The following is a 15586-nucleotide window of genomic DNA, read 5'->3' as shown; positions in this document are numbered from 1 at the left end:
ATTTACTAGTGTTGACCAACAAATTGTATTTTCATCATTGTTGCAATATGAATGAACACATCACTGAAAGACTGATTTACATATCAGATCATCATAACTGAATTTTCCTTGTGACAAACTTGCTTGCCATGTTGATATGATGAACTGTGAGCAAACAGTTGCTTATTCCTCTGCTTATATCCACTTGATGAATTGAATTCCAGTATTCACTCTCTTTTAGCTCTGTTTTTGACTCCTGCTTGGGAAATGTCTGGCTTTATCTGCTAACTGTTCCACTATTTTCAACAGCTAATCTGTGCATCTGTCTGCTGTCTGGTGGAGGGAAGGTGGTGTTGGGTTTTAAGAACTCTTTCATTGAAAACAGCAGCTTGCTGTGGCTGAAAACAACAATACAAGTGAACCACAACAGTAAATTGACAGTTGACAGCGTGACAGTGAGACTGAGCTGAAACTCACTATAACTGCAGAGCTGCAGATTCAGATGATATTCTGAAGGTCCATCACTATGAGTGAAGCTTTTCACATTGTAATTCATTTGGTAATATTAAACTGATTAGCTGCTTTACGTTTTAGTGGTGCAACCCAATTTAGTAAATCACTAGTTTGAAACTAGTTAGTAGACCTTAGAACTTAGGAAGGACTTTACACACACACATAGTGGAAGATGTCATAGTATAGCTTCAAATGAGGCATCTTAACAGTGTCTCTCACAATCAAAGCTTGTCTAGGTTATTCTGAGCCAGTTATGATGTTTATGTGTATGGAGGGAGAAGCAGCTCAGATAGTATCCAAAGCCAGAGTTGTCATTTAAAATCACTTTGGTAGAATTCAGTTCTTCTTGTATGTACTTTAATTCCAGTGAGTTTCTCTTCTCACTCTTGTAGCCTCCGACAAACACTGTCAAAAATGTATTTCTGTGTCTCGTCACGCCAGCACTTGAACTAATTATGTACATGCATTTGAAGTGATCGTTTATGCTGTTATCGTTGGGTATGAAGCTGCAGTCCTTGCCAGGACTGAAACTGAAACACTCCCAGGTTATTTCACCATATTGCTCCTCCAGTGTAGCTCAGGGATATCAGGTTCAGAGGGACTCTCCTCCACTTTCCTCTAGAATGAAAGAATGTGATTGTAGATTAGCTCGACAGGGAGGATGTTAGGAAACAGGAGGCAATCATTAACCTCCGGTTCCTATCCAGCTATGGATTTCAAACTCTGAATTCCTGTCACATAAATTTTCCCTCTCTCTTTCAGAATGGTTATACAGTTTCTAACATTTACATGTCTCTACTTGCTGTCTTTCTCTATTTTTTTTTAGTGCTTCAACATTAAACATATCATAAGGAATATTCTGTATACATACAGATTAACAATGGCAGCTCATGATACTGTAAACATAGTAAGAGGATGGTGCAGAAGGGGATCTACAACCCCAATTCATAAAAAAATCATAAATTCAGACATTTAAAATAAAATGGTAAATGTTTTATTGTTATATATTATTTAAATTTCAACATGAAGTAAATAGCTGAGATTTCATTTAACAATTAAGTGTTCATTTGCACTTAAATACTGTCAATCTTAAGGCAGTTTTTCTAGGATTAACGGTGCATAATTTTGAGACTGATGTCTACCAGGTTAATGCTATTTAAATTTAACCAGAGCAACTTAAAAATGGAAAGACTACCAAATTTTGGAGGATCACTTCAATTTGATAGGTGCATGTGTCATATTGATGAATTCCACAATGTGATCAGGAATTGTGATTATGGGCAAATATCAAAACAGGCATCAGAATTTGCCCACTGGCTGTAAGGAAATAGAATTAAAATAACAGAATATCAGAAAACAAAAGTTTGTCCCCAGCTAATGCAATTCAGTCGAGGTGGCCAATATGTAAAGACAAATGCTGGACCAAGGCAATGCATCTATGCCTCTCAGATCTGATGTATTTAGTAAACGGATGCTCACGGTGGTGATATCTGTACCGAAAATGTCCTTTCCACATGTGCTACTGCAAATTCACTGAAACCTGTTAACTACGTCTTGAGACGTCAAGACAAGCATGGAAACAGCCATAACAGGTACAAAAAAGTAACCTCCATGGCAGAGGTAATAACATGCTGTGTGCCTTGTATCCTTCAGCTCCCAGGATGTCCCAAACAGCAATTTTCTGGATTCCTCATGTGAAACATCAGAAGGGCAAAACATTTCTCATGATGACAAATCCCCCTGGAAAAGACTTATCATGAACAGCACTGAAAATACACCCTTGATAATCGTTATGCCTCAGCGGATACTACAAATAGGCAGGTCTGCTTGATTTGTCTGGTGTGCTTTTCTAGTGTTAAGTCCTCCTAAAATCAATGCATCCTGAAAGCAGAACAACAATATTTCAAGGGCCTTCAGGAAATTGTGAGTAAAACATGAATGTTAATGTTTGACTGAGACGTGATCGGTTTGTTTCATAGTTAGCCTCACCTAAAAATAGATTTTGTTTCCTGTAAAGCCAGCTACAATAGATACACTTTACCAGACAGTTTACCAAATTTAAATCTCTAAGCAGGTTAAAGCTTAATGTTTCTCTCACACAGTGCTGATTTCATAATCTGACGCACTGAAACCATGCAGGCTAAGTGAGCAGAGGTATGTGACCCCTCTGTCCACCCCCGCATTTCTGGGCAGGTTGTGCATTTTGTCTTTGATCCTGAACTACCGGGTCAAACCATTGCAAGGTCAGAGGGGCCACTCTGCAAATTCCACAGCTTTTAATAGGTCACTACAGAATACTTAACACTGGAAAAGGGAGAAATGGGATTAACAAAACTGTTAATTTCAGGAGGAAGAAACCACTGCCATGTGTTCACCTGCTTTTTCCTTTAACGAGTTTTAGTATCACTGAGCCAAGTATCAGTGTGTGCTTATTTCACCCAACACCGCAAATCCAGCTAACTGCTTTCTCTCCTGCCATTACAGATTAATGCTGGCACTGAATCAAGCTCTCCTGTCGTGCCACTGCAAGTTTTTTCTGAACACTCTGACTTCCAGGTAATAAACAAACAGTGGGAACAGTCAATGTGACGGTTTCAGCACCAGCAACGACAATTAAGTGTGTCTTATCTAAACTGACGTAAACACTAACACATCAGCAAGATGATGAAAACTAACACACACGGATGTAATCTTCACAAAATAGCGGAACTGTCTTCTAAAATGATCCATATGACTGCCCTGAAGGTGTGTTTAAGCACAGGACAGGACAGTGAATTTAGGGAGTTTTCTGACCTGTAGTTTCTTTGCTTTAAAGGCACATTGACTGCTGGTTGTCTGGCAACCTAAAGGTGATGACAAGACTCCAGGAAGTGTCCGGTCAAGCAATAATCTTATGCTTAACTGACTCTAAAATGACAAATGATCATTTTCACTCCTTAGTTATTGTATAAATCACACAAATGCGATTTAACATGTTAATTAGTAAGCTTTAAAGGTGCTGGTGGGCAGATTTTGTTACCTTTGGACAGAGCCAGGCTACAGTAGATGTTTTCTTGTTTCCACTCTTTATGCTAAGCTAAACTAGCTTCATATAATGAAGTTTAGTATACAGACATAAGTGGCATTGATCTTATCTAACTCTCAGCAAGAACATGGGCATGACATGCCATGACATTCTTAAAGTGCTCAGTTAAAACTAAAATCTGAATATCTGCGATTCCTTCTTTAGGATCAGGGAAGGAATGTTGCCATATTAAAAATACATTGGCTGTTTGTCATAGATTGGACGTGAACCTCAGTCTCCAATGTCAGAGTCCCAGACTAAACACCCAACTATCCACCCTGACCAAGTCTTCAATTATATGTTTTGCAGTGATAGAACTACTTCTGTCCTTCTTTCCAGAGGCGATAGTCACTACTGGCATATTCCAAAGATTTGTGCAGAGGCCACCGCATAACTGCTCCAAGATAAAACCCAACTGGCCTTTGAATTTCAATGACATAAAACATTTGCACTCACTTAAAATGTAATAAGCACAGCAGACTGTCAGAACACTATCTGGCTGTGACTGATTTGATATACCACCCTGATTCCCGAGTGTGATTATTTGCTAATTCTCGTTGACATTTACTCAATTGAAAACAGGACAAAGACAATATATTTCATGTGCGACCTCATTAACTTCATTGATTTTCGTAATTATCTGCTTATTCTGAACTTGACGCAGCAACAACATTCAAACAAGTTGGGACAGGAGCAACTAAAGACTGGGAAAGATGTGGAATGCTCCACAAACACCTGTTTGGAACATTCCACAGGTAAACAGGTTGATTGGTAACAGGTGATAGTATCATGATTGGGTATGAAAGGAGCATCCTGGAAAGGTAGGTTCACAAGTGAGGATGGAGAGAGGTTCGCCACTTTGTGAACACATGATTGGATGAAGGATATTACTGCATGAGCTCAGGAACACTTTGTTAAACTGTTGGCAAACACAGTTCACTTACAAATAATTGTATTCTGCGTCCAAGCGCTGTTGGAATTGAGAATGTAAGAAGTTCCAACCTCGACTCAAGATAATAACATGATGTGAGTGTGGTTGTGGAAGCACGATGAAAGACTGACTCATTGTGTAGAAACACAAACACACATACACACAGAGATGTCACCACACTCCCACTTTAAGAGCTGCACAGCTGCCCCACAATCCAGGACAGTCTCCTAAATAAATAACAAGTCACCATTAAAAACAATATCAATATTTTATTAGTGGCAACTATGTAAGACAATAAAAACAGAGTCATGGTTCAGCATTTATGGCTCAACTTGAAAAATAAACAGCATCCATGCAGTAAAGGTGTATCAAAACAGATCTGGGCTCCATGCACACGTGCATGCATGCACACAGTCCTAATATATTCAAAACATGAGTAGTATAAAGATACTCTCTGTTCATTAGAGTTAATACTAAGGCAGAAATCTGGTTTTATAGAAACTTCAGATGATCTGCAGGTTAGCTTCCTGCTGGTACGGACCCTGCACACGAGTCCCCACATGACATCTGCAGCAATTTAATTTGGGTCTTCGTGTGAGTCAGTCACTCATCGAGGACCCAGACCTAACAAGATCACCTGATTTATGCAACTAACAATTGTGGTTTCATATTTAATGCAACCATATACTACATTTTATCACTTCACTCATTCTGTCATGTTTCTCTCCCTTCAGATCAGCTTGGACTCTCTGGTGGTGCTGAATGGGACACTGGTCTGATGTCTGGAGGACAACTCCCTGAGAGAGAAAGACAGGTAGGGGATAAATAAATTAACAGCTTCAGACATGAAAAACAAAAAAAAGTGGTGAGTTACAACGTTAAAAGGTTTACCAAAACTACTGTATTAAAATCCAGTGTTCATCCAAATACCATTATTAGGTTTAAAAAGAAACAGGAAGTAACTCTGGCAACAAATACACACAAAGAAGTCACATGATCAGCACTTGACCTGTCACTGAAGTGTGCTTGTCAGAAGAGAGGGTATTCCAGCAGGTTATGGTGGTGCCCCTCCATCTCCTTGTGATGTTGGGAAAGCTGGTTCAGAGCACTGCACTGCATGCTGGGACAAGCGGTGTCTCAAACCCCACCCTCTGTTTAGAGAGGGCCACTCCACACAGGTCATGTGCTGATCATGTGACTGTGTGTATCACTTCCTGCCACTTTTAACAACAAAAGTCTTGTTGATTGTTAATGATCCAGTGATTTGAATTAACTTGTTAAACAGTTTACAGCCTGGATGTCTCAGAAAATGAACCTACGTCCACATATGGTTCGACAGAGTTTAGATTTCGTCCATTTTGACTTGCAATAAAACAAATATATATTTTCAGTCAGAAAAAAAGGATGTCGATTTAGTGTTTCCTTTGGGCTAAAAGGTCAAAATCAAAAAACATGGTTAAATCCTTAGTTTAACATATTGTGGAGTGGGTTCCTCTTAGAACTGATTTTTGATAGAGGAGTAATCTCAGCTGCACCAGTTTCTGTAATTTGATTGACTTGACTGCATATTTAATGTGGTTCATTGTACTGCACACAGCAAAGGAATTAGGCCTATGGAAGTTATTTTAGTAATTTCCCTTTTCAGGCGTTCAAACCATTTCAAACCACTGTACATTTCCCTGGGTTCACTGAATTATTGGCAATGGTTTCCTCTATTTGTTTCAGATAATATCCTCACTTCTAACATAACACAGTCCCTCTGAAAACTGAACCAAGATTCCCATTTTCAGAGGCTCCAATAACATTCTGCTAATCTGCCAAACCCAGCCAATGCAGTCAGATGTTTTCAAAACCCTGTAAACCACAAACATTTGGGAACACACCCTAAAGCTATCTAACCAATTCCATCAGTAGAAAACCAGCAATGTGGAATGATACACAAACAATTTGAAAGGGGACACACATACAGCCCCAAATCCAAAAAAGCAGTGTAAAATATAAAGAAAAACAGAATGCAATGATTTGCAAATCGTAGAGTAGAAAGTAAAGATATCTAATGTTCAAACCGATAAACTCGATTGTTTTTGTAAATATACACTAATACTGAATTTGGCGCCTGCAATATGTTTCAAAAAAGTTGGGGCAGGAGACATGTTCTGCACTGTGTGACATCACCTTTTCTTTCAACAACACTCAGTAAGTGCTTGGGAACTGTAACGGTACTCTTTTACTACAAAACCACACTGCTGGACCACAGAATGCAGAATGTGTCTTGGAATCATCTTGCTGGAATAAACATGCCTTAAAAATGTCGTCTGTATGGCGGCATCTGTTACTCCAAAACCTGTATGTATCTTTCAGCGTTAATGGTGCTTTCACAGATGTGCGTCTTCCACTAAAGTAGCACAGCTAACTAACCTCTGCTGGTTAGGAGTTGATGCGACAAAATCCCAAATCTGTAAAGTTTGTAAGGAAATACTGTAGTACGATAAGGCTGTCTGACATTCATTGACTGTGGTTAGTTACTGCTTTATTTGTATTGATTAACGTGTGTTTGTTTTGATTACTGACGATGGCTGATCAGGCTGATTATCAGTTTATTGTACTGTTTCTAACAGCAGTAGGCAGTAAATGTTTGTGCTTTGTGTGCGTGTTTATAAACTACTTTCCTTAACATGGTGGGCCTGATGGTGTTGACCCCTGATTGCGGTTCTTGTTCTTTTTTCATACCTTACATTTAAGTTCAACATTTATTCAACTCGGGAAAAATGATTATTTCTCTGTATAATATGACCTCTTTCTGTCAGCTGCTGCATGTCTGCGGTGTATTTCCAGATTCCGGATTTTAATTGTTTAATTTTCAGATAAATGCGAGCATATGGGTATTAACGATATTTGAACGAACTAAGCACGATAAACAACATAGATTCATATTTTGCATCCTGAAATTGAATGACAGACGCTGATGCACTACCTCCAGTCACATACCCAGACACTGTAAACTGTCTTTTGTGTGAGTGCATACGCTTCGCATGAGTTTAAACGTTACAAATCCCTAGAAAATCATTAACAGTTTTGCAGTGGCTGAGTGCAAAATCTGCTAATTCACCAGCCAGGAAAACTGAGGCAGCACAGCCACACTCGAAAAGTTAAGGTGGCACTTTTACGCCCAGTTATCAGACCAGACAAAACTTTCAAAAACAGCCACAATTCCTCCTCCTGGATATGACACAAATACTTGATAACTGTTTAAAAGCACTATTTAAGAAGCAGGCCTCTGAAATTATTTTACCATGGAGCAAAAATTGTCCATAACATCACCACTTAAAGTCCAGTGTAACTTGACTCCACATGACATAAAGACCCAACTTCTGTTCCTTGGATTAAAATATCTGATTTGAGACTGTGGTGTGAGGTTGTATGAGGGTGCACATGTGCCTCAAAGAGAGCTTTGAGTGTGTCTGTGGGAGTATGTTCCTTCTTGAGTGTGTGATTGAGTCAGTGTTGTTTGACCTGATTTTCATTGCGTGTTTGAGTCAGTGTGAGTGTGCAGCGATTACCCTGAGCAGGTTAGCTACGGTGGCTTTAGCTGCAGGTGGTTGGAGACAGACCCAACTTGACGGTAAACAGAACATTCAGTGTGGCCAGCCTTCAGTCTGGTCTTCCTACAATGCAAGTCTATGGAGGTAATTCAATGGAAGAATTGACACAATGGTCATGGGGCATCGTGACACTGGCCCCACGCTATCCAAGCGTATGGCTAAGCCACTCATTGCCACTGAGCAGCACAAGCCTGTGGAGCAAGCAGTGAGTTCGGGCCCCCCATTATTTAGTTCACAGCCTTTAAATGGCCTTGAATAATCACATTTCCCCCCAATCACCCAAAGAAAGTCCATGAAGAATCTAAGGTGCACCTATTATAATGGATATTCTCTGAGGAACCAGAATGGCACCAAAGTATGACAACATATGGCTCAAGCTAAAAACCAACACAGACCAGCTGGGGAACAATACACCCCCTGCCACCCACACACAAGCACTGTTAGACACGAGCAATCAAAAGACACTCTTGCCACCAGCACATGGAAATGCTCACACACATGCACCTCTATACATACTGGGGTGATGCAGGTGCAGCTTCCTTCAGTTGAGGGGAAAATCTAGACTTGAAAGCAGTAACCATCCCCCTCGCAACATCTACCTTCCATCTCCTTTCATTCTCTTCATTCCTGCTATCACATCCATCACACTCATGTTACCCCACACTAATGCATGAACAGGGCACTTAACTGAAAAACAATACTGGTTGTAATCTGGCAGTGTTGCATGCATGAGAAGATTGACACCACTCTCACGCCTGTATGTAGCTGAATATGGAGCTGAGAGACAATTAGCTTATCTTAGAATTGAATTTAATTGTGAACTATTTCTCCATGAAAAACACTTATCCATCCGGTTCATGTACTTCTGTGCAGTGTCTCCACTGCTTGACCCTGGGAAGTCACTGCACCTAACCTGCACATAAATCTGTAAAACCAAATAGTTGTTTTCAGCCATGCTAACCGCACGATTCGAAGTATAGCAAAGTTGGTCAGTCAGCCCCTTTGGTGGTGAAATATCTGTGCAACTACTGAGTAGTAGTCATATAATTTGGTACAGATATCTCTAGTGGCTAGAGGACGAACCATGATGACTTTTGTCAAAGTTCAGCTTCAGCACAATATTGCAGGGCTCACTATTTTGACTACACATATGCATATACAGTATGCATCAGATAAAGAGAGGAACTCCCAAAAGAGTCTGACACTCTTGTTTACCAAAAAAAAAAAAAAAAAAATCATTCATACAAATTTCAGCTTGAAGATATTGTCCACTGATTAGTTTCTGGGCAGTGACAACGTTTGATAATGATCATCGACCAGAGATATGGTTCAGCTTTACATCGACTGAGGTCAGAGTCATAGTTCATATCTGCTATGCATCTGTTAAAAACATCCCCCAAGCCAGAGACCATATGAAAACAATGAAGGTGATATCATTCATGTCTATCAGGGGATGCTGAACTACACTGAGCACAATGAGCTTGCTTGACATGTTGAGACCTGACAGATTGAGTTCCCCTGTCATACAAAATTGCTGAGTTAATATGGTTTCCAGTCATGAGGAGCCACAATGGAACTGCTAAAACATTTAGACTGGGTGTCGAGTTGGGACCATGCTACAGTCTGGTGGGAATAATTTAGACAAAAGGTGGCTGAGTAACATCAGGTCAGGTGAACAGAGCTCTCGCTCTCTCTCTCTCTCTCTCTCTCTCACACACACACACACACACACAAACACTCAAAAACACACAGACACACAGACACAGACACAGACAGACACACAGACACACACACACACACACACACACACACACACACACACACACACACACACAAGTCTATTGTGTTCTGGTATTCTGGTACAGTACTGGGAAAGTGTTAGCGAGGTAATTTCAGTCAGTTGAATTGAGCTCAGGTTGCTTCTGTTTTGTAGAGGCTGTGCGTGCGCGCACACACTCAGTCAGGGCATATGTCAGTGCAGCATATACATTACATATTTGCATCACACTTACAGAGACACACGTGTGGGTGATACACACATGCACACAGACCTAAACAGAGAGATTATTACCTCTCTGCTCCAGCAGACATGCAGCATACATAATTTAAATTCAATTACACTGTAAGGAGAAGGAAACTGGAGAGACACAAAACAGCAGCTATAATATGCTGCACCAGTAAAACCATTTTCTTTGCGGTGTCCGAGCAAGTCACACAACCTAGGCTGAGTTCTCCAGCTCTCTGGACCCTAACTAAGTTCTTAGCACAGAGATGTAATGACACCTGACACCAGCAGACAATTCATGACAAAGGAACAATGTGTAACTGCAGTATGATAATGTTCAGTGTAAGCCTGCCCATAAAGGAAAAAAGGACGAATTACAATTTTTTGTTGATGGCGGTGCTAGAGGAAGAGTATCGCCAAAGTTTTCACAATTGACCCTGAAGAGGACATGAATGTCTGTACTAAATTTTATGACAAGCCAACCAACAGCTGCTGAGATATTTCACTCGAGACTACACAATGTCAAGGTGGCACTAGAAGAAAGGTCGGTCATCATTTAAGTCATTAGGATGCATCGTCTGGGAAGCATGAATGTTTGTACAAAATTTAGTCCCAATCCACCACTAGATGTTGAGATATTTTAATCTGGACCAGAACTAACCAACCAACACTGACAGCCATAGAGTCCCAATGCTAGTGTGACTAAAAATCAGCAAGGTCTCACATTGGTCACAGCTGGAAGCACACATTTGGTGATTTTCCTTTATGACTGACTAAAACAATCAATTATCAAAATTGTTGGTGATTAAAGTGCTGTCAATTAGCTAATCGCTAAATTGGCTGATCATTTCAGCACTGTTATTGGTTTTATTTTCAATGGCAGTTTGTAATTTGACTAAATTTATTTCTTTTTTTCCCTTTTTTTTCACAAACGGTAATGCATGTATTTATTGTAGATGGTTTCTTAAAATCAGAAGGTGGAATTGTAAATTAGCTACTTCAATTCAGCTACTGTGAAGCACGTGTTACAACAAATGACTGAAGAGAAAATGACCCATGGTGCACTGAAACATCCTCTGTGAGAGGGGGGAGGCAGCTCAACAGGTAACCTAGTAGGTGAAGAAAGAGTAGGAGAGCTGTATTGGTGGGAGTTTGACATATATTCTTTGAAGGTACTTATAAGTCAGACAGACAACACACTGAGGCTCTATCTTTTTGATGTTCTGTCAGAGATTTTTTTTTTACCGGGCCTGTGTTCTTTTTATTTAGCCTGGATACGTTCATTTGACAACTCAGTGTCGAGCTCCACCTTTCACACATGGAGACAATAGACTATTCATTCACCACCATCTTTTACAGCCCCATTTCCCTCATCCTGTCTACAGCAGGTGTTCAGATTAAGACACAGCAGATATCAGATACAATCTTATATGTGGGCTAAAGGCAGTACTGGGAAGTTACTAAAGACTTAATGCATGACGGCTCATTGACAGCATCAGGGTAGGCACATAGTGAGTGGACAGCTTTAACTCCACTGTTCCTTTAACAAGATCTCTGTGATCACAGATAATTCTACTTTTAGCACTGTTCCAATACTACACCTCTCATTCACGTTCACTTTTCCCACTTCCTCTACTGCATTAACTCCAGAGGTCTGAGGGGAATTCCTGTATTATCATACTTTGCTGTTCAGTTTTGCTTGTTTCATTCTTAATCATTTCATTCTTTGTATGTTCCATTGATGGTGTTGAATTTCTGCACTTGATGATTCCTGTGTTTGGTTCAGTCACTGTGGCCACTGTTGTTAAATCTACAGTTCGCTTCTCTCCTTAAAACATCCTTGCTGCTGATGAAGCTCTGGTCCATTGTGATTCTCCATACAAGGAGGGTCACAAATCTAATTCTCTCCCACCATTTGGAAAGTCAGATCACACTATCATTGTCCTCATATTAGAACACAAACAAAGGCTGATATGGGTAATTGCGGTGACTAAAGAGGTCAGGCATTGGATGCTCAATCAGAAGCTATGCTGCTGGGTGCACTGAGTGATGTCAACTGGGATTTGTTCCAATTCAGCTCTGACATCAGTGAGTCTGCAGAAGTAATGACAAGCCTCATACCAATGGATGATCAATCAGCTGTGTTGCTTTGGGCGTCCGTGCTCCTGCTGACAGCTCAGGACTTGCTATCAGAGAAAAGGAATACACGGCTTTGATATGTGATCAAAGTTACTAAACGTCCTCTATTCTAATTATTATTATTGCAAACTGACCTTTTAGCAAACTCTACAGAGCATGCCATTCTTTAGTTCACTGCACAGATTGAGAAATAGGAGTCTGTGACAAATAAATCCTTGAACCTTGAATGAATATCTACACACAAGACATCCATATTCCCTTTGCACCAGTGGACTTAGAATCTGCATTGTTCTTTTATCCTGGCACTATTCACTTTTATACTTGTAACCTGGAAAGCCTTTTCTCTGACAGTCATTAACTTTGACCTTTTCCATTCACTAGCATTCAAACTGCTCCTTTCATTAAGACTGTACATAAACAACAATTCATGACATATGTCTTAGCGAAATCTCAACACCTATACTTTTTCCATTTTTCTATTAGGAATGACAGTTCCCTTTGTTATACTGGACAAAAAACAAAGAGTGTACGTCACATAGCAATTTATTTCTAATCTATTCAATTTATCACTTCCCTTCACGGCAGGCATGGGGGGAACACTTTCCATTCAGCTCTTGGAAAAACAGCGAGGTGTGGTCCATTCATGGTTCACTCACTTTTACATTTATACCTGTTAGCTTTTGTTCAGCTTTCTAGATAAACAGCAAGGCGTGGGCCAAAGCTGACATTCACTCATGCTGTACCTCTGCGTTGAGGCCGACCCCCTCTCAGTGTAAAACTTAACCCTTGGAACTCTGCTTGTGCATGTACAAGTTTTACTATAATTATGTGGTAAGCATAACAAGGGTTTACGCAAAGCAGTCACGTTTGAATTCAAGCAGAAATCCTCAGGTTTAAACTGGGCCTTAAGACATCACAGTAAGCTATATAATAAGTATAATGATGACTTATCAGAAGAACTGCAGTATAACAAGAAGTTACCTTAGTATTGGACTGAGAAATAAAAACACAAAAAGACGACTTGTCCATCTAGACTACACGCTGTGCAGCTGATGTAGGTGCGGAAACTAAAGGGTAAATTAATCCAGCCACAGTTTTAACAGTTAATCCCCCTCTGCTATTGGATTTTTCTTTCAAATCTTTCAGGCTTAGAGTTGACACTTGCTTAAAGAAGTAGAATGTGTGTGTTTCTGTGAGGCTTGAGGCTGAGTCTTTGATCAAACAAACACTGCAGTGTGGGGTATCAGTGTGAGTCTTGCTTTTTTCCACTCCTGTGTGACCTGAAGAATGCTATCATTCACATGGGTAAAGCATGCCACAGTCACACACACACACACACACACGCACACACACACACACACACACACACACACACACACACACACACACGGGCATGCCTGGGAAATCTGGAGTGATGTAATGAATGATTATGATTGAAGTGGTGTAGCGTGTGAAGGGAACAATGCTCAACACGAAGTGGAGAGCAGAGTGTGTATTTGCGGAAATCTGAAAAAAGAACAACAAAAAAAACAAAACAAAACAAAACTGAACACTGAGACAAACTGGGGCAGTGATGAGACAGACCGTCATTATCATTTAAACCAGTGGCATTTCATAGCAGCGGAGCATGACATGATTACTGCTTACTTGTTTATTGTCACAGAATGACAAGCATGCTGAGACCACACATAAAGCATGTTTTTATGAAGGTACGTAGCTGCCTGTCACATTACGCAACAACTTTTAAGAACAGGCTGTACCAAATATCACTGCTTAATCTAATTAAATTGCCAATGAGGCAGAAACAATTCCAAGTCATAAAGAAAGCAGCAGCTTCTGTTTCAATCAACATCGCATATCTTATGATAAAGCCTCTGTCATTTAACAGGAGGTGCAGCTGAGATGAGAGCTGCTCTCTAAAAGTCTAAGTATTGAATAAGAAGTCCATGAGCTGCAATTCTATTCTGTTTCTACTGTATCAATGTTCACAGAAAAAAAAAATAAAAGAATAAAAGCTCTGACAAGGTGAGAGGCACCAGCATAAGGTCTACACACTTCATTCTGCAAAGATGAACAAAGGAAGCCACTTGCTATGAGTTATCAAAACTAGCTAGGCAGCTTCAAGGAGGAAAGACACTGATACTATACTGCTCAGAATATAAGGTAATATTTTCATTATCTATTTATTCTTTTTGAGTGTGAGATTTTTTTTGCTGGTGTTGTGTTTCCTGAATCTCTACACCAGAAATAATTTGCCAAGTTAGACCTTAATGATGCACAGTCAGAACGACCAATTATGAGAATACAGTAGGACCCATGTTGAAAATTACCAGAATTTCACTTTAATGTATTATACCTTTCTTCAAATATGTTTAGCATCCACCGTAACTAAAATTTAATTGCTGACAAATGCTGAGAGAAAGAGGCAGGCAATACAGCCAAACAGGTGCCACTATTTTAAATTGGGGGTTGAACATGTGTGATATGTAATCAGTGGTAGCTGATCACTCTGTACTCTCTGGACTCTGTACTGCTTTTCTTTTGATAAGTCTGAAATCTATGGTATGTCATATATATTGTGTTAAGTGTTTATCCATCTTTGTGTAGTTACATTATTTGGAACAATAAGTTGGTAATATACAGAGTAAAAGGGACTTATAAAGATCATATCACAAAGACAACATATTGTACATCTTAGAGCAATTCATTTTTATTACTTCCTCTGTTCAACTACTGTACATTAAACAGCAATTGAAGCAGTGTTTGATTTGTTTGTGGTAGTCAGGGGAATGAAGGTGTCACGTAGCTGGTTTAAGCTCCGAACATTGCAGTAAGGCCACTGTCCCTTTGTTTCCTTAAATAGGAACAGATGTGTGTGTGTGTGTGTGTGTGTGTGGTTGATCACTCATCCATCCTGTAGCCTCAGTACCCAGTTACATAACACCACTACACCTGCATATCTGCAATTCCCTTAACAATGGCAGTGGTGGTGGTGGAGGTGGTGGGGTGTGCACGCGTGTGTGTGTGTATGTGTGTGTGCGTGCGTGTGTGCATGTGTGTAGTACATCGATGCATGAGCTTCAGCTTGCCTGACTGATTTAGAATTTTTCATGCATATGGCCATAACCTGGATTTATTTTGCATCGTGTTTCATCACATGAAGCATACACAACCCAAGGCCCATCAGTACATGCACACTAGCAACCAGGTTATGAAAAACACATGATCATATTGAATGTCTCTAATGTTCATGTGGACTGATATCACGGATGTGTGTAACTTTGCACACGTACGTAAACATGTGTGCAAACATTTCCCCAGGGAGAGGAGATTAGTGATGAGTACAGGAGCAG

General features: G+C 40.0%; 1 protein-coding gene across 1 annotated transcript in view; it reads right to left on the bottom strand.

Moving 5' to 3' along the window:
* Nucleotides 1-5055: 5055 nt before the first annotated feature.
* The window catches only part of LOC143322667 (uncharacterized), a 61681-nt gene continuing 51150 nt past the window's right edge, over nt 5056-15586 (bottom strand). The window contains exon 15 of the mRNA XM_076734003.1: nt 5056-5284. Within this exon, the coding sequence (XP_076590118.1) occupies nt 5218-5284 (67 nt within the window). The 3' untranslated portion in view covers nt 5056-5217. The remainder of the gene's footprint in view (nt 5285-15586) is intronic.

Source organism: Chaetodon auriga, chromosome 6, assembly GCF_051107435.1.
Source record: "Chaetodon auriga isolate fChaAug3 chromosome 6, fChaAug3.hap1, whole genome shotgun sequence".
NCBI lineage: Eukaryota > Metazoa > Chordata > Actinopteri > Chaetodontiformes > Chaetodontidae > Chaetodon > Chaetodon auriga.
The sequence above is the reverse complement of the archived record's forward strand: the minus strand, read 5'-3'. Positions and strand labels throughout refer to the sequence as shown.